The sequence below is a fragment of the Electrophorus electricus genome, chromosome 17 (genome assembly GCF_041902795.1).
Source record: "Electrophorus electricus isolate QZ-2024a chromosome 17, ASM4190279v1, whole genome shotgun sequence".
NCBI classification, from domain to species: Eukaryota; Metazoa; Chordata; class Actinopteri; order Gymnotiformes; family Gymnotidae; genus Electrophorus; species Electrophorus electricus.
In genome coordinates, this window is record NC_137513.1 from 18,429,880 (window position 1) to 18,450,318 (window position 20,439).

Below are 20,439 nucleotides of genomic sequence, written 5' to 3' on the forward strand. Positions count from 1 at the left end.
AGTGTTTTAAAGACTATTCTGATTAACAGATTTACCTTGAGCAGAAATGTCATCTCTTACTCTTCTTCCATGCCGACGCTACAATACTTTCCCTGTAAGTAGATTGTATTTGGCAAATAATGTGAATTATATATGGCTAATACCACATTATGTTGCATAACACTGCTAGCTACGTTTTACTTTTCCAGTACTTGGCACATGACTTCTCTTCTTAGACATCACAATCATCTGTGCAGAACTGAAACTAATCACAACGTAGGTGTAGGTGTCAAATCCACTTTATACCAAATCTGTCAGTAAAGGGATTAGTTTTCTCAGAAACCTTTGCAGGAAACTGACACAGGATGTGATGTAAAACATGCTCAGCTCCTTCCTCCATGCACACTGTGAGTTCAGGGCTCACTTTAAAATGACCTCACCTTTCTGTAGAAGAGAAAACCAGCTTTGATCCTGTGGAGAAGCTGTGGAGAACCAGAAGGAGAACCTATCTGCTATTATCTGCATTTACACAACTGAAGGAGCATTTACCGTTTCCTATGGGGGAATCCCCTCTTTATTTCTCCCTCTGTCTTTCACATACACCCCCCCTCCCCCACGTCTTATATCACATGCATTAGTCCTCCACTAGGAATCTTTTAGTAGAGCCACTAAACAGTGGCTATAAGCCAAAAGCCAAAAGCAGCTTCACATAAAATGAAGGGTGATGTTTACTGACATAGTAGGACTAGCAGGACATCATGCTTAAAGAAACCCCTATACACAGAAGGTGAATTATTAAGGTGATTTATAATTGTGGTGAATATTGCCCTGGACTGGCGTAAATACTATGGTTGTGTTGTTCATTTGTTGTAATTCAAGGAGATAAAATTACACACTGCAGTGAGACTGCAAACTGAAGTATAAAGTAAAAGGTATATGATACTTTCCAATAAGTGAGCATTCCTCTGAGCATATGTGAAACAGACAGTAGCATGGTGCGCTTTCCAACTATAGTATACAGCTACACAGAACAGCACTCTTTCCCTGGGTTATATTTAAAATGTATATTATGATTTATGATTAAAGTTACTGTGACATTAACTAAATGTAAACACAAAATATTCTTTATTTTTTCCTCTTTGCCTATAGACTACACAGACAGCCTGCTGTAGCTACAGACTACACAGACAGCCTGCTGTAGCTAGTCACACAGACAGCCTGCTGTAGCTACAGACTACACAGACAGCCTGCTGTAGCTAGTCACACAGACAGCCTGCTGTAGCTACAGACTACACAGACAGCCTGCTGTAGCTACAGACTACACAGACAGCCTGCTGTAGCTCTACAAGGTGTCTTCTACATTTGACTTTTATTTACAGCTCATTTGTCTTCTCTTATTTACAGCGTTAGAAACACAGTGTTGAGAAAAAAAAAATCAACTGAGTCCAAAACTTTAGAAAATAATTACAGCTTCACAACGCAGTTGCCAGTGCAGTCACGTTTTTTCTTTCATTCAGTTTTTTTAAATACAGCGATATTGTCTGATGTAGTGTCATTGTCCAACAGCCAACTGACATCCAAATAAAACAATGCAGACAGCATTACAGGTGGAAACACGTAATCACTAACTACTCATCTCCTAACACGTCCCCATCACACACACGATGATGATGGACTCAGGATGACCTGCTGTCCACTCAAATGAGGGGGTCAGCAGGATCTGATATGAGGGGGTCAGTAGGACCTCATATGAAGGGGTCAGCAAGACATAATGTTAACACATTAACACCATTTTGTTCTAACTGAGGCATTTTAAAACCAGAAAGGAGCTCTAATGGACATGATGTGGAGGTGAGTTAAAGACACGAAGGAAGCAGCACGTCACATACAGACAGGAGTCTGCCAGACTGGATCCCAGGATCCCACACGCACTGGCCATATCGCCCCTCGGGCAGTGGGGGCCCTATGCTCAGGGGTCCCTCTGGGCTTTGACTCTGCCCTTAGTTCAGTTTACCATGCTTAGGCCACAACATGCTTCAGCATGTCTGTCAAAGGGAATGGCCCCTTCTGAGGGCAGGTTTCAGTAATGACCCCATCAAAGGACAAATATCAGTAATGACCCCATCTGAGGGCAGGGTTCAGTAATAGCCCCTCCTGAGGGCAGGGTTCAGTAATGACCTCGTCTGAGGGCAGGTTTCAGTAATGACCCCATCTGACGGCAGGTTTCAGTGATGGGTACATCTGGGGGCAGGTTTCAGTAATGACCCCATCTGAGGTTAGGTTTCAGTAATGACCCCGTCTGACGGCAGGTTTCAGTGATGGGTACATCTGGGGGCAGGTTTCAGTAATGACCCCATCTGAGGGTAGGTTTCAGTAATGACCCCGTCTGACGGCAGGTTTCAGTGATGGGTACATCTGGGGGCAGGTTTCAGTAATGACCCCATCTGAGGGTAGGTTTCAGTAATGACACCGTCTGACGGCAGGTTTCAGTGATGGGTACATCTGGGGGCAGGTTTCAGTAATGACCCTGTCTGAGGGCAGGTTTCGGTAATGACCCCACCTGAGGGCGGTGCTCAGTAATGTGCTGTTTGTTTTATTACGCATCCATGTCTGTTGCACAAAGCAAACATATGAGTAAGAATATTGCCTAAAAAAATCAGGTTACGAAATTAAATAGTGTTATCCTTAAAAGGAAAGGGTTAGCATATTAAAAACTTTCTTTTTGTTAACAGTAAAACCAAACAATTAATTGAACCATTTGACATTCTCAAACATACATACATACATATATATATATATATATATATATATATATATATATATATATATATATATATATATATACACTTAATAACATGTTTCGAAACACTGGGTTCTGCTCAAATACAACAGTCAGCAATAAAAGGGGACAACAGTTCACATTAGTAACGTATTCACATTAGCTATACTGTTCTTTTATAGATGCAGCTATGAAGTAAATTTGGAGTGTGTTTGAACTATTTTAGTAAAATATTTATTTTAATACAGAAACCTTAATTCCACTCTGTTCTCAGTGTCATCTTAATTTTCATTAAAATCTTGACAGACCACAGGCAACTTATCAGTTTTGTCAATATTTTAGACAAATGTCTCATTAAAGTTTTGTTCACATTTTTGTCTGTGAGTATGCCCGCTTTGATTATACTTTCCTTTTTATCTATTTGGTCATATTTAGATATTAAACAAATATTAGGCAGTCAACCAGTGTTAAAATGTCAAATGACAGGATAGGCATGAAAAGGGGCCAGTTGGGGCCATTCAGAGGGGTGGGCTTAGACTCCCCTGTACGCTTGTGAGTGTTGTCAGACTTTCAAGTATAAAAAGAAGTGATTAAAAAACTCTCTCCTTGGCTGTGGCGAGGGACAAAGGCAGGAGGAGGTGTAGCTGAACGCCAGCGTGATCACCACGAAGCGATCCAGGGCTCCTCTGAGCAGATGTGCAGACAGGGAGGTGGAGCTGAGGTGGAGCTGAACATCCCTCCACCAGACACTCAGCGAGGAAAAAGCTCCAAAAGAAAAACAGCTCTCAGATGTTAATGCAGCACAACTGCTTACCATCATGTAAAAAAAGTCTAAAGAAGAAAACAAAAAATCAACAGTGGTCACATAAGCAATTTTGTCTTTGGCAAGTAGTCCTGGATCCTGGATGCTGGTCGCTGGATCCTGGATGTGGGATCCTGGATCCTGGACGCTGCGGTCAGCGGAGTTCAGCTTGGACGTGTCACCTGCGGCCCATCTCACTCTGTCGCAGGAAGTGGATGTTGCTGAGGCTGTCGGCCAGCTCGGGGACCTGGTCGGCAGACACCGTGGCGTAGCCCTCGTAGCCCTGCACCCGGCCCGAGACCAGCAGCTGCTGCCTCTCGCTGTCGGTCCACGCCCGCGACCCTTCCTCGCCGCGCCGCACCCGCTGCTGCTCACGTGCCCAGGCGGCAGCCAGCGCACGCTGGCGAGCCAGCTCCAGCACGCGGGCCCTCTCCTCCTCGGTGCTGCTACCGTAGCGCACGTTCAGGCTCAGAGCGCCATGCTCCAGCAAGACATCCGTGATGCGGCGCGTGCGCCCGCCCAGCACAGCGTTCACCTGCGCCACGGTTACGTTCACGCCTGTCTCGAGCGTGCGCCGCCCCACCGTCATGCCTAGCAGGGCCAGATCTCCCTCTACTGGGCCTGCTTTCACAAAGTAGTGGGTGTCCAGACCATTGACGGTGAAGTGCAGGTCATGGAGGTATACAGCCTGGTTCAGCACAGCGGCCAGCCGCCGGCCGTCCTCGCTGGCCAGGCTGATGATGTCGGCACTCACGCGACCTCCTCGCACGGCAAGTTTGACACCCTTGCTGAAGAGTGAGGGTCCAGAGGCGAATGCTGTGCGGAGCGGAGACTGCACGCAGCCATCGGAGCTTGCCCCGTAGATCTGCTGGAAGTGTTCCAGCCGCACAAAGGCCTGCAGCTGCCTCTGAACCTCACACTGCACACCCAGCACAGACTGCACACACACACACACACACACACGCGCACACGCACATGCACGCACACACACATGCACGCACACACGTACAAACATGCCCACAAGCACACACACACACACATACACACATGTACAAACATGCCCACACACACACACACATACACACACACACACACACACACACACACACATACACATGCACGCACACACACACGTACAAACATGCCCACAAGCACACACACACACACATACACACATGTACAAACATGCCCACACACACACACACACACACACACATCAGAAAAAAAGAAACAAGAGAAAATGAGAAACACCACTTTAGCCTGATAGTATTAACACTGACCCTGATAGTATTAACACTGACCCTGATAGTATTAACACTGACCCTACTTGGTGTCTATGGCCAAAGCCGTTTGCAAAATGCTGTAAATGTAAATACAAATTAACATGAACACCATCGGTGGGGGTACACCAGTAGATTAGCCAGGTGTGTGCCATTTACTACTGACCTGGCTGGTGGAATTCATGGTAGTCTTGAGATTATCTGAGATATCTTAAACTTATTTTACCTAAACTTACTCAAATCTATTTTACCCAAGCTAACTCAAGTCTAATGTATCTATGCTAACTCAAATCCAGAATATCTAAGATAACTCAAACTGAATTTACCCAATGTCTCTACGTTCTTGTCATGCAAGACCAATTTACACCAGGTGTATTCACCTGAAGTTACAGACAAGACTGGCTTACTTACAGACCACCTACTCCAGACCCTCATAAGAATAGAGCGAGTGTAGAACAAACCACCTACTCCAGACTCTAAGAACAGAGTGAGTGTAGAACAAACCACCTACTCCAGACTCTAAGAATAGAGCGAGTGTAGAACAAACCACCTACTCCAGACTAAGAATAGAGCAAGTGTAGAACAAACCACCTACTCCAGACTCTAAGAATAGAGCGAGTGTAGAACAAACCACCTACTCTAGACTCTAAGAACAGGATCAGGGCTGCAGAGGCAATTTCTTTAATGCAGCTGCTTTGAAAGCCCATAAATGATGCCACCATTATACAGCCAAAAAGCAATTTGGGCAGCAATTACAATCATTTACTTCCTCCCAATAAAAAGGGAAATAATAGCTGTGGGTGTGGCTGTGCTGATTAATGGATAACCATGTGGCTACGCTACAAACCCATGAGCCCTTCATGCTGAGTCACCCAGTACCTGACACACTTTAGAAGAGTACAGAGAAAAGGGTTGACTTTAGAGGCAGAGGACATGAAATAGTGGATAAAAAAAGAAAATCAGAAGATGATCCCAGAACTGAATTAAGGGTGTCCCTCCTCTCTCATGAGGTATTAAGGGTGTCCCTCCTCTCTTATGAGGTATTAAGGGTGTCCCTCCTCTCTCATGAGGTATTAAGGGTGTCCCTCCTCTCTCATGAGGTATTAAGGGTGTCCCTCCTCTCTCATGAAGTATTAAGATTGTCCCTCCTCTCTGATGAGGTATTAAGGGTCTCCCTCCTCTCTCATGAGCTATTAAGGGTGTCCTTCCTCTCTCATGAGGTATTAAGGGTGTCCCTCCTCTCTGATGAGGTATTAAGGGTCTCCCTCCTCTCTCATGAGGTATTAAGGGTGTCTCTCCTCTCTCATGAGGTATGATAGTGGCCCAGGAGTACATCCCAGAGTAGGGACGATTTCAAGGAGCAACGGGAGGAGTTGTATCAGGGAGACAGGGGCTCATTTAAACATCCTTGACCACATAGATCCATGGTGCCCAGAGGAGCAGAACCCATAGATCTGACACACCTTCAGCATGTTATTTTCAACTTTTAGCAAGTCCTAATGTGATCACGTTTGTCATATGTAACCCTCTGAAATCATTACAGCCACAAGATTATTTAACTGCTCCCAGTTCCTCTGTCTGCTAACACTTTAAGGATAAACCCAACCCACTTAATAACTGCATGCTGACAAAAAATGTCTGCATATGTTTGGACACACTCTGGGAAAAATCTGTGTGTCTGTGATTCTTTAAATGCTAAAGAATGTTTTGGAGAAGAGATTTAGGGTAAAGTCAGATTTAAAACACTGAGCAACTGAGAAGGAAAAAATGGCTCCCAGAGTCTGTAAGGCCTTTAATAGAGTTCATAAAACCAACAAAATACAACAATGTCTCTGTTGGTTTAAAGGATCTGGATCATCCAAGGTTTCAAAGCCCCTTTTTGGATATTTTGATTTTTCCTCCTTAAATGAGTGAGATCCCTCACAATGTGATCAGGCTGATTCAAACAGTTGCACTGCAACACATTAAAGCTCTCATAACTGAAACCTGCATACTTGTGCCGTCAATCAGCTGACTGTTTTGGTGCATCCATAGGAGATGGCTTATGGCTGTTCCACTTCAAGTTTCTGACAGACTAAATAAAAGCCTTTTTGTCAGCAGTGGAAATGTTTCCCCCTACTTGCTGTTCGCATTTCCCCTTCAACCAGAGCAGCAGAAACTTCATTCAGCATGACTCTCCTTACTAGGGGCCCCACTGCAGTAAAGGCCTGCAGGATGTGTTTGGCTGGTCAGCGCCACTCTCACAGCAACCTGACTCGTGGAGATAGCAAAAGCAGCTTCTATATTATCTAGGTGCCTTAAAGAAGACACCAAGGGCTGATACGCACCTGAGTACCTGAGAGAGAAAGAGAAGGAGAGAGGGAGAATGAAGGAGAGAGGGAGAGGAGGAGATGAGAGAGCAGAAGTGAGGGGGAAGGTCTGTACGACTGAGCTGAGGTCGATGGCCAGCGGTGGAGGAAATGTGCAGTGAATTTCCCTAATGGCAGCACTATTACGGGAGCTCTTTATTTTGACCTAGTTGCCTGTGCTGGATCAGGAGACGAGGGCGGATACGTTCACCTCTGAACTGGGCTGAAGGGTGAAGTTACTGTGATTAAAGTTTGGAGAGGAATCTGAAGGACGAGGTGAGACGAGCTGTTTGAGAATGCCTTCTTACCTTAGTGCTGTCCCAGCCTTGTGTCTTCATCTGGGTGTGGATGAGCTCATAAGACGGCTCCATGGCGTCTGTGACTGGTTTGCGATAGCCAGGAATAACATTGTACAGCTGAAAACCAAATGTGACCAACCAGCTGTTCACATCTGCAACAGCAGAACAGAAAGGACAGTGAGTGTAGAGGCTGTACGGCCACTGACTCTCCGGTAATCTCTCCAGACTGGGGACGTCTACATGGTCTGCCTGCACCACAGAGCATGAGCCATAAAACTATGCAGATACACTTCAGGTGACTCCCTCTATAACATGAGCTCTCTTCACACACGACAATAAAAACTTGACTAGTTTGTGACACCAATATAAATATGATTAATACTGCAGAGGCTCCAGCATTTCTAAACAAAGATGACAATTCAGGCAAACTGAACTCATCAAACTTTCATCAACTACCTCAGAAAGTCACGTGACATTTCAGGTCTGGCTCACAGCCTGTGCTCAATTGCAGTAGACATTTTATTCTTTCTCCTGAGATGAAAGTCTCACCATTTCCATTAACAGAAAATTGTTTATTTAGATTTGTTTACAAAGGTCACAAACGCTTTCAAATTGTAAGACAGAATGAGAATGAACCTTGACCAGAATCAAATGGACTTTTTCGTGATTTCTCCCACTCCATCAAATACATTTGTCATGGACAATAAAATCACTGCTATAACAATACAAGGCAGAGTGTAGCTTTATTCTTGTAGGTCTCGTGATAAGTCTCCTTAATAAAGACTGGGAAAGAATAAGGGAACGGCCTCACATGAATCAAAGGCTACAATGGAATATCAACACTATCAATCAGGCTGAAGATTAGAACCTGCTCTTGTGTACCCAAATATACAAGAGTCCTTTTAGCATTCCCTCTTCTGCACCACTTTTAATGATATAGTTTCAGGTTTCGTGGCTAGCTGAGCGCTAAATGTGCTAGTATGCAACACACAGCACACACAGAGTGGGAGGGTTAAACCAAGTGAGAGACATACACACTGGTTTAATATTCTTTCCACATATCCACATTTTTAACATACAATTTAAACAAAAGCACTAAAGAGAAGGAAAAGCTCAGGGCCATGTTCCAATATGAGCCAAGTTACTCATGGTCACTGTTCTTAGTCATTCACTTCCCTGTGGCAGAAGGACATAAACTTAAGACTTTCATTTCAGCCAGAATCAGGTTGTTTACACCACTGGCCCACACCTCACACAGGCTGAATATATTTTGTCTTCTTCCAATAAAACTGTTTCCAAGCAAAGAGAAGCTGATTTAAGAGTCCCTGGTTGTGGCTGCCATGGTCCCCACTGTGCACGCTGCTGTTTACCTTTGTCATGTACTGAGACAACAAACATGCATCTTGCAATATTTGATGGGCTTTGAATACGGCGGTAAGAGTTAGGGTTTTAACCTGAACCCGAACCAGAACCTGAACCCACCCCAGTTCCCAGGGAACTCATTGAATACAAGACAGCAGACATTGAGACCTGGACAACACCCTTAAAAACAGCCACCCTGAAAAACAACAGCCTGAAAAACAACCACCCTTAAAAACAACCACCCTGAAAAATAAACCCCTGAAAAGCAACCACCCTGAAAAATAACTACCCTTCTTCTTGAAGGAAGGCTAAAAACTGTAAAGTTAAAAGTTCATACACAGTGTTCCATCATTCCTGTTCCATCATTTATTGTTTGTGGTTTTGTCTTCCTTATTGTAGTCATTAAGTAGCTTTAATTTGCAAATATATATTTGACTGTTTGTTTGTTCAGTTGTTTGTTTCAATTAAGGCATTAGGAGGTTTTAAAACTAAAAGGCCTGTAATAAATAATCAAATAAAATCAAGAAGCAAACAAAAAGATGTCAACAGCAAATCCAAAGTGAAAGTAGGTGAATATCCACTCACCTGTCATGTAGCACTTAGTCTCTTGACTGTTGCTCAGGGGGTTGTTGTTCTTGAACATGTAGAGGTTGAAAGGCACAATGTTGTTACTGTTCAGTTGTTTCCAGATGTCGTGGTCAGGAGTGGTCCAGCGGCCAGCCAGGACGTCGTAGTCCCTGCGGCCCATGTGTACCAGCTTTGTGAGGGGTTCATAGAGGCCACCCTGGTAGCCCACCACCAGTTGGAAGCTGGGGTTGGAGTCCTGGTAGACCTCCCCAAAGGCTGTATGAAGAATCTGTTTAATCATGAGGCCTGAACCACTGAACACAGCCAGCGGTGTGCCGATATTGTCACAGGCCACATAGAACTCATCCCCACTGCTCAGCTCCATGGCAAACAGGTGGCCCTGCAGGTCATAGTAGAGGGAGGTGATCTCAGAGCTGGAGTGGTTGTACATGTGGGTGACTCTGGTGGGGCTAGAGAGGTCGGCGTAGAAGAACTGCAGATGGTGACCAGGACTGCTCCGGCTGGACACCCTGCGTCCAAGGCCGTCGTAGCGGTACGCCACGCTCCACCCGCCCACCTTACTGTAGGCTCGGACTAGCAGGCCGGCAGAATTGTACTCAAAGAAGTCGTTGCCTCTTTGTCTGAGGAAGCCATCTTCATCCAGCCTGTACTGAACATCTCCTAGTCGTGTGATGCGGTCCCGGACATCGTAGCGTAGTGGCGTGAGCCGGGCACTGCTGCCTCGGCTCAGGAGGTGCAAGTTGCCATTCAGGTCATAGCTGTAGCGCCATAAGGGCTTATCGTTCATGGACACCACCTGGAGCTGGCTGTCGGCGTCGTACTCGTACGTGTACCGTGTGGTGTTAGCATAAGGACCCACCTTCAACTCCTTGGCTATCACTCGGCCCATGCTGTCATACTGAACCATCATCCAGTACATGAGCGAACGGAAGATCTCATATTGTACCTCCTTCACACGGCCGTAGGCGTCAAAGTGTTTTGTGTGGGTCATGACAGCAGTTGTTAGGATCTGGTTGATGTCATAGTAGATGACCCCAAACTTGCCAAACTGCTCCGTCTTGCCGGATACGTCGTCATAGCGGTACAGGTCGATAGGCAATGGTGTCTCGTTAATGACGGCCTGCATGCTGGTGACCCGGAAGCTATTGTCATAGTTGTAGTCGAAGCGGGCGTTGACCATCCCTTCCTCGCTGAAGCGAAAGATCTGCCTGTCAATGAGTGGGCCGATCTGCCGGTACCGGATGGTGCAGGTGAAGCCCTCACTCTGCAGGGCTACTGTCTTCAGTATGCCGGCTGCCTCGTCGTACGAGAAAGTGACGTGTGTGGTGTCGTACAGAATCTCAAGCAGGCGGGAGAGCTTGCCGTATTTATAAATTACCCTGCGTCCTGTGCTCTGGTAGAGAGTCTGCAGAAGCAGGCCATCTTCACTGTAGTCCTGCAGCATGGTGGCATTGCCCTCAGGGGGTTGGTATGTGTTTCTATAGTAACCAATGGAGCGTGTGGTCTCCAGGGTATGCCGGGCCACATTGGGCATGGTGACAGATGAGAGGCGGTCATTCTTGTCAAACTCAAAGATGTACTGCCGCTGGCTGTATAGCATCAGCACCATGGACTGCCAGGAGAAGAATGAGGAAATGACACTGTGCTTTAGTCAGGGAAGCATGGTCAAATGCAGAACATTTCGGAAAACTGCCTGCAATTGTTAAAGTGTTAAATGTTAAGTTCTCTACCCAATGAAAATGAAGGTCAAAACAAGCCCAAGAGTCCCATTACACCACATGACTAACTGCACAACAAACCATGGGCTGTCACACACTCACTTCAGGGGGTATAAAATTTATAAATTACTTGACAGTAAAGTGCAACACAGGCCAAAATTTCTCATTAAAAGGTAATGAATCCCTTGGCAATGCCGCCCTCTGACCCTGTAACAGCACAATGTAGCTAATATGGAGGTTGAGGGGTCAATGTCCTGGAGTGTATATTTTTTCATTTTCACTTAAAACACCCCATCAAAGCAGCTGTATTAGGGACATTCACCTAAATGAATCTAAGGGGTTGTGGTAGCTCAGTGGTTAAGGTCCTTGACTAATAATCTGAAGGCTGGCAGTTCAAGTCCCACCACTGCCAAGTTGCCACTGTTGGGTCCCTGGGCAAGATCTTCAATTACTCAAGTTATGTTAACTGTGAGTTGCTTTGGAGATAAATGTGTGGAAGGTTTTTCTTCAAGTCTTACCACAGAAGGAGTATAAGCATTCTAACATTGTTAACAGGATGCACAATTGACACTTTCAAATGAAAAGTAAAATCACAGGTTTGCATTTTGACTCAAGATCTCTAATTAGCGAGAAAGTGACATTTTATTCCTAACAAGATTCTATTTTGGGCTTAACTCTCCTGTCAAGCTGTTGACAATAACAGTGCATACTGTGAGCAGAGTGCATCAAATAGCCTTAGCTGCTGCATGCAGACGATTGATAACATGACACAAAGCCCCAGAACTGAAAGGGGTTTAAAAAAGTATTCAATATTCAACATGCTAATTTTCTTTATGCAGTTCTAGAGTCCAAAATTGTTTACCTTCTCGAGGTAGGTGTAGCTCCATGACTTTCCATCTGCAAATATATGTGAAGTGATTCTTCCATTTTGGTCATATTCCATTCGAACTGACATGGTGCCCCTTTGGATGCCAGCCACATGCCCACCAGGGTTGTAGGTGACGTTGACCCCATTCAGGCGGCTGCTCGGAGCCCACAGCGTGGGTCTGCCCGCGTGGTCGTAGTGGATTCTTAGCGTGAATTTCCTGTGGTCATCGTACACTTTCTCTGTTCGGGTAATGCGGTCAAAGTCCATGGACAACAGATTTCTGTTATGGACCTACCAAAGAGAAACAGAAGATTAATTTAAAAATGTGTTGGTGACAAATAACAGAGAGCCTCCTAATTCAGCATCTGGAGTGAGGTAGTCATCGGAGAAGTCTAGATCACATCTGGAGTGAGGTACTCATCTGAGAAGTCTAGATCACATCTGGAGTGAGGTACTCATCGGAGAAGTCTAGATCACATCTGGAGTGAAACGGCTACAGGGTCCATAGAGCACAGAGGCGACACTGTATAATAGTATTATTATATAGATTCATTTCCATATTTATTTAATTGGTTCACTTCAGGCAGGAGGACTTGGTGGGAGTCAACCTCTCAGAGTGAGAAAAACAGATGATCACTGATCATTAATAACGATTGCCATGCCTTTAAGAAAAGAAAAGTCTTTCATTTGAGACTTTGGGGAAGGTCGTGGTACTGCTGAGATGAAGACGCAGACACAGACTCACTGTAGGACTGGAATGACCTCTACAGAGCAGCAGCTCTTGTCTAATGGGTTAGAGCTTCCTGACCTGCCATATGCTGAGATCAGAGGTCAGAGCCACCAGCATGGGGCCTTTAATCCACAGGGCATATGTGGGTCAGTGCAGACAGAGAAAAACAGAGGGTAAAATAAGTCCTAGTAAGAGTGTGCCTGCCAACTATGGCGGGTTCCAACATCACGTTGTACTAGTGTGAGGCAGAAGCAAAGCAGAGCCACATTTAATCCAAACCAAGGAGATTAACAAAGCATCATCCCAACACATTTAACCTAAACTGTGTAGATTTATAGGGTTGGAGACTTAGAATACCAACGCATCTAAACTATGATCCCGCCGAAGCTCGGGATCTTCACAGGTTAGTCAGCAGAATACATCACGCTAGTTTTGCTGAATATCATCTGATTTAATTCAAACTCCAGTATTTCCTGTGATGTCCTTTTAGTGGTACAGCACAACATGTTTCAAATACTGTACCTGTAACACTACTACATATCTGCCTGAATCCTCACTGGCAGTAATTCTACTGCTGTAATTATTCTGCTTTTAATCAATATGCTTTTTAATCATTTTGCCTCCTCTGTCCTCGGTGTCATGTCTCTGATCACTGCGGGCGTGTGAGCACCAGCCTAGCAGGCCGATCCCCCTGGCTTAACCAGAGCTGGAGAGCTTTGTGCGCTGCTGTTGGCTGCAATCCAGTGGCACTGAAGGATGCAAACAAAAGTCTCACTTCTCACAAGCATGCTGGAGACTCTGTGAACGGACAATTACTTCACATCATTTAATGTCACTAACACCTAATTTGAGAGGATTATCTGACATTAAAATCAAGAAGCCCCTGAATAGGAGAATTCCCATCAGAGGAGGCAGCGTGAAGAAGACGCATGCCGTGGTGTAAGTAGGCAGTGTCCTGTCGCTCTCCACTTCATAAGCTGCTTATCCTCCAAGAAAGACTGAAACCAGTCTGAGCCCGAGCACACGGCCTTGGAATTAGCTTTATGCAATATTGCATCATGTGATTTCCCCAAAACATGCATCATTGTTGGACGTCCACACAGCTGTGAGATCAACACTTTGGGAAGGTGAACAGTCTGCCTTTTCCCCTCCATGGGCAGATTCATTCTTTGGGCTAGAAGCTTGGACACCCACGCCAGGCTTCGGATCAACAGAGACCCAACGGGCTGGAAAAAAAAACCTCTTTTTGGCAGGGAGATCGAGGGCCCTGGAGAACAGAAACGCACTGAAGAGGAATGAAGAGGAATGTTTTACATCTGACATTCCATTAAACAGACCTGGTGTAGGAAAAGCATTGGTCTTTGAGAAGTGCAGGGCTTTGGAAAAAAGGCTTCAAAAGATGAGAAATGCGACGGAAAAAGACGTGATTAAAATACTTCTGCATTCACAAGACCTGAACAAGCATTCCACCAATCAGAAAAAGGTCATTATCACACACTCTAAAAAAAACAAAACAATCTTGACATGAGAAATTTGCATCAGTCAATATCAATAACGAAATTTCTCTTTGACACTCAAAATTCCGACAAATATGCAATTGCCTGTCTTGTTAAACATTGGTTCACTTTTTCATGTTAAAAATCAGTTCACATTTTTGTTTTTTGTTAAAAAAAGTAGTTTCACAATTTTTGTTTTGCATATCCAATATTAGCTCACGCCTGTGTGTTCCTTTCCAAACACAACCCCACGTTTCTCTCATAAGACCTGTAATCTTATTTGTTCAGTGCGATTTTCTGCTTCCTTGAGCAAACACACATTCGTCTGGAGGCAGTACAGGACACTGTTAGGACAAACACACACCAAAAAATCCAAAGGACTATCTGTTCAGATTTTGTGTCCGAAACCCGCAGGGCTTTAGGAGCCTCCCACAGTGCACAGGAGAGAGGAAATTTCCCCCATAACACAAAAAGCCCTGGGGCAGATAGCTGGCTGCGTTGCCATGGGGAGAAGCAGAACTGCCATACCCTGGCAGCATAAGTCATGAGCTCTCCTATTGGTACCAAGTTACCGTGACAACAGCCACGCGACACTGTTGCAGAGGCAATGCTGGGGCTGCTCCCAAACCTCTATTTAGACATTTGGCATATAGAGTGTGTGTGGGGGTGTGGGTGTGCGTGTGTATGGATGTATGTGTGAATGTGTGTACTGAGTGTGTGTGAGTGTCTGTGTGTACTGCTAACAAATGTTAAACCAGACTGAAAAGCAGAAATGCACACAACAAGAGGTGTACACAAAGAACGTCTCTGTATCTGCCTAACCCCTAAACCTAACCCCTACAGATGGAGGGGTCAGTGTGTTACAGATATACTGGGTTCCATTCAGGTGTCATTGCTGATCTGGCTCTGTGGCTCAAAAAGTAGGATGCCACAGATGGACAGACTAACGGATGACACACACACACATTAGCACACCTCCGCAAGACTGCTGGGTATGAATCAGTGAACCATACACTGTGTCATCATAAAAACAGGTTTTATACGTATGTGGTGTGCTCTTCAATAACATACACCCGTGCTAAAATGAGGCCAGAGACATTATAATCAATTAGAATCTATTATAATCAATTATGCCACAACAGCAGCTTTGGTGCTGTGAGATTCTTAGAGATTCAGAACTGTACCTGTAAAAGATTTACCTGACAAAAAGTATTATGTAAAGGTGTGATGTAAGGGTGTGATGTAATTCAACCTAACCTATCAGCTGCATCTATAACGTAGGGCTGATTGTCATGGAAACATAACTTTGACAACCTGAGAAAAGAACAGAAAACACCTGAGAAAAAGATGGAAAAAACACCTGAGAAAAGTACGGAGAAAACACGAACCACAAATATGAAGCGTACGCGCAGTTGTTGCAGGCTCTGGTAAATTGTTTAAGCAGGCAATGACATTTATAGGACACTTATTTGTGCAAAATGCTTTCTTGATTATGATCATTTTTTAATCAAACTAAATCCAAATAATTCTTTTTTTTCAGAGCTGGAGGTACTCTTGCAGAAGGAGGAACTTGTGTTTATGTTAGCATACTTTACAGACAAGTCTGATGGCTGGAAAGATCCAGCATTGCTTTGTACTGTCTCAGACTAACACTACATCACTACATAAAGGCCGCTTTGCTAAGATATGTTCTTATGTCTGTCTCTATCTTCCTCATCTTAAGACAATACATTCATACTGACACAAATTTCATGTTTATTGAAGTCAGAAGTTGCCTATAGTTGTCTTCATTATAAGAGTCAAAAGTTTGTCCATGTTAAACAAGTTAAACTAATATTACGCGATAATCAATCATGGACTACAGATGCAGTATGCAGAGAAGTGCTTAAAAATACCTTTAAGATTTCTGTTACATTAATATCTGTCTGTGGGCATGTCTGTGTGTGGGCGTGTCTACGCAAGTGAGGGCATATGTGTGTGGGTGTGTCTGTGTAAGTGAGCATGCCTGTGTGTGGGCGTGTCTGTATAAGTGAGCTCGTCTGTGTGTGGGTGTGTTTACGCAAGTGAGGGCATCTGTGAGTGGGCGTGTCTGTGTAAGTGAGCATGCCTGTGTGGGCGTGTCTACGCAAGTGAGCGCATCTGTGAGTGGGAGTGTGTGTGTAAGTGAGCGCGTCTGTGTAAGTGAGCGTCCCTGTGTGTGGGTGTGTCTAAGTGAGCGCGTCTGTGTGTGGGCGTGTGTGTAAGTGAGCACATCTGTGTAAGTGAGCGCGTCTGTGTAAGTGAGCGCGTCTGTGTAAGTGAGCGCGTCTGTGTGTGGGTGTGTCTGTGTAAATGAGCACATCTGTGTAAGTGAGCGCGTCTGTGTGTGGGCGTGTGTGTAAGTGAGCACATCTGTGTAAGTGAGCGCGTCTGTGTAAGTGAGCGCGTCTGTGTGTGGGCGTGTCTGTGTAAGTAGGCGTGTCTGTAAGTGAGCGCGTGTGTAAGTGAGCGCGTGTGTAAGTGAGCACATCTGTGTAAGTGAGCGCGCCTGTGTAAGTGAGGGCATGTCTGTGTAAGTGAGGGCGTGTCTGTGTAAGTGAGCGCGTCTGTGTAAGTGAGCGCGTCTGTGTAAGTAGGCGTGTCTGTAAGTGAGCGTGTCTGTAAGTGAGCGTGTCTGTGTGGGCGTGTGTGTAAGTGAGCGCGTCTGTGTAAGTGGGCGTGTCTGTGTGTGGGCGTGTCTGTAAGTGAGCGTGTCTGTAAGTGAGCGTGTCTGTGTGGGCGTGTCTGTAAGTGGGCGTGTCTGTGTAAGTGGGCGTGTCTGTGTAAGTGGGCGTGTCTGTGTAAGTGGGCGTGTCTGTGTAAGTGGGTGTGTCTGTGCAAGTGGGCGTGTCTGTGTGTGGGCGTGTCTCACCCTCAGCCGACGTCCGTACAGCGTTACTTGTCCCCGCGCCTGTTCTTTGCGCTGTCTCCACTCCACTAGGTTGAGGCCATTGTCAATGGGCAGAGTGACGTTCCTCTTACTGACTGTGGGGTTCACGGTGCCCGACAGCAGGTGTGGCTCCGTGTGCAGAGACACTTCCATTCCATTGGCCAGCACCAATTGCAACGAGCCATCCAGTCCAATGTAGTAACTGTTCTTTACCTGATCTGGGATGGGCAAAGAGAGGCAAGACTTACTGCAGGAGAGGGGAGGGAACACACAGGGATTAATCTGCAAGTCTCTGTCACTTCCCAGGGTTGGGGTGGTCTATCTGCACATTTCAGGGGTAGAGAGGAAAAAGGGAAGAGAGAGAGAGAGAGAGATAGAGAGAGAGATGGACAGAAAGAGAGTGAGAGAGAGATGGAGGGTGACAGGGGAAAGAGAAGAAATAAATTGGGAAAATAACAAGGAAAAGAAAGAAAGAAAAAGAAAGAAATATAGTACAGCAGTAGCATGACAGCTTGTGTGTGCAGGCGTGAGTCAGCACTTTCACAAGGCCACCGCGAAGAAAGCTCATTAATGGCCGCTGTGAATTAATGACTCATCAAGAGCGCCGTAAATTACGCTTCAGTACTCGACCCAACCAGAAACGTGCAGGTGGCTTTGCCTTCCCATGTGAAAACAGGCTTCAAATGTAAACGAAGAGTCACAATTAGGTTATTTAAATTTAACACCTTAAAAAGAGAAATTAAAGGGGTGAGGACCACTTATGTGCAGCTGAAACAGTTCTAATGGCCTTTTTCCTTCTGAGAACCCTGTACGACCCCTGGAGTAGAGACTGTGTAGACTGAAACCGCTAAAACTCATCAACATTACTACCACCTCACACACACATACACATCTGCACACACCTGCAAACACTGCCCTACCCACTCACACTCTCACTGAGACTGTCACTAAATACCACTAGGTCAGAGCCTTTGGGAAATGTTGATCTGACTGATTCAATCAGAGCCAAAATGGGGGAACCAAAATGGTGTCAATTTACCAAGCAGGCAAGAGAGGATTAATTTGAGTGGATTAATTAGCAGAGTGTCAGGCTCTGTGCCTCCTTCTCTCTGTCTGTCTTGGCAGCAGATGTCAAGCACATGGTCAGCATTCTACACAACAGTTAGCTCCACCCAGTGTGATAACAGCTCCACCCAGTTTGATGACAGCTCCACCCAGAGTGATAACAGCTCCACCCAGTGTGATAACAGCTCCACCTAGTCTGATGACAGCTACCCAGTGTCATAACAGCTCCACCCAGTATGATAACAGCTCCACCTAGTCTGATGACAGCTACCCAGTGTCATAACAGCTCCACCCAGTCTGATGACAGCTCCACCCAGTGTGAATACATCTCCACCCAGTATGATAACAGCTCCACCTAGTCTGATGACAGCTCCACCCAATGTAATGACAGCTACCTAGTGTGATAACAGCTCCACCCAGTCTGATGACAGCTCCACCCAGTGTGATGACAGCTACCCATTGTGCTAACAGCTCTACCCATTGTGCTAACAGCTCCTCCCAATGTGAAGACATCTCCACCCACTATGATAACAGCTCTACCTAGTCTGATGACAGCTACCCAGTGTGATAAGAGCTCCACCCAGTCTGATGACAGCTCCACCCAGTGTGATGACAGCTACCTAGTGTGATAACTAATCTCCTCATACACACATACGCATGCACACACACAATCACAAACACCCCCACACACACAATATAGACATGCGCTCTTTTAACGTGCAGCTTATATGCAGCTGTCAGCAGGCCAAAGGAAACCTTGAGGGATAGTGTAGCTCAACCCCAGCAGACATTAGAGCTCTGGGTGTAGATCAACCCCAGCAGGCTCTGGCCTGTTTGGAGAGCACTCTCAGATCTCCTGAGGAGCACACACGCCAGGCCTCCGCTGTTTGAAGTCAGCGCATGGAGACATTTCTGACCATGTCACCAGACTCAGGACTTTCTAAAGTAATTTAACTGTTCAAAATCAGTTCCTGAGTAACACAATTCAAGAATTCAATAATCCCTGCTGTGATGCGCTTTAATAACTGTATATCTCCAAAAATCTGCAAATGAATATTATAAACAGTGTACATGATATGATATTACATTCTGAGCAGGATTTTGGAGGAATTTGACTCATTTGAATGTTGGGATAAGACTGAGGCACTAACCCTGCATGAGAGTGTAGAATGTTCCAGAGGCCGACAGGTTGGTGGTCACAGTGATGTCCTCCCTGTTAGAGCCCTCAGCCTGCACCCGTACTGCACCGTCAGAGTCAGTCCTGTAACTGCTCACTCTGCCTGTAGGGTAGGTCACGTTTGTCAGCCGCCCGTAATTGTCATACCTGAGGAGAGAGCAGGAGACAGGTGGAGAGAGAGAGAAGAGAGGGAGAGAGAATAAACCACCTGAAGTTATTTTAGAAAAGCCATGTCTCCACTTCACACCGGGCCCTCTGACCTCTGTTTCTCTGGTTGGCTGTGTCTGTCCCTCACATACCAAACATGCTGATTATATTTTCATTTAATCTCTTTTGTCCAAGCATCAGCCACCACATCTGTACAAACACTCCACAAAGCCTCCAAAACCCCATGACAGTAAACACACCTGTAAACAATAAACACACCTGTAGTCTCAACAGTGACAGCAACAGTCTAGTAAAGCACAACGGACAGTCAGTTCAGACTCATGTAATAAAGGGGACATCTGTGTTTGTCCTCTGCTGCTTTACACACCATGGTGCTCTGTCTTTCTGTGGTGCTCAGACTGTCTGTGGTGTGCTCTCTGTCTGTGGTTCTCTGAGTGTCTGTGGTGTGATATTACTATGATAAACTGTGGGGATGCAGCATGCTGGTTGCATTACACAGATCAATAACAAGGTCCATTCTGACACAGCGGCACATTCTGACTTTGACCCCTCAGGCAGCAAAATAACCTTCAAAGCTAATTATCCAAAATAAAAAAAGTGTCTTTATTCCAAAGACGACTCCCTGCTGCCCATGGGTTAGGAAGTCGGCGTTAAAGCTAATTGCACAGGGAGGGAACGCTTCCTAATGTTAATTATTGTTTTTTTCTCTAATACCTGTTATTGGGCTAATGCACTTCTTATGGCATTTGTTCATTGGATGCAAGGGGATTAAAGTAATGATATGACAACATCAGCCTTTGATTAGATGGAGTGGTGAGGGTGGTAAAAGGTGGAATTGCTATTTTCAGTTTATCTGAACAACGCGAAGAGTA

The 20,439-nt window shown here is 45.4% G+C and overlaps 1 protein-coding gene across 12 annotated transcripts in view; it reads right to left on the reverse strand.

The window, feature by feature from the left end:
• Positions 1-1,087: 1,087 nt before the first annotated feature.
• Positions 1,088-20,439, reverse strand: part of tenm4 (teneurin transmembrane protein 4) — a 170,322-nt gene continuing 150,970 nt past the window's right edge. For all 12 annotated transcript variants that reach the window (XM_081699661.1, XM_035534072.2, XM_035534067.2 and 9 more), the window contains 6 exons: positions 19,374-19,546; positions 17,140-17,375; positions 12,018-12,314; positions 9,435-11,049; positions 7,497-7,639; positions 1,088-4,497 (listed from right to left, as the gene is read on the reverse strand). In XM_081699661.1, coding sequence (XP_081555787.1) covers positions 3,739-4,497; positions 7,497-7,639; positions 9,435-11,049; positions 12,018-12,314; positions 17,140-17,375; positions 19,374-19,546 — 3,223 coding nt within the window. In that variant the 3' untranslated portion in view covers positions 1,088-3,738. The remainder of the gene's footprint in view (positions 4,498-7,496; positions 7,640-9,434; positions 11,050-12,017; positions 12,315-17,139; positions 17,376-19,373; positions 19,547-20,439) is intronic.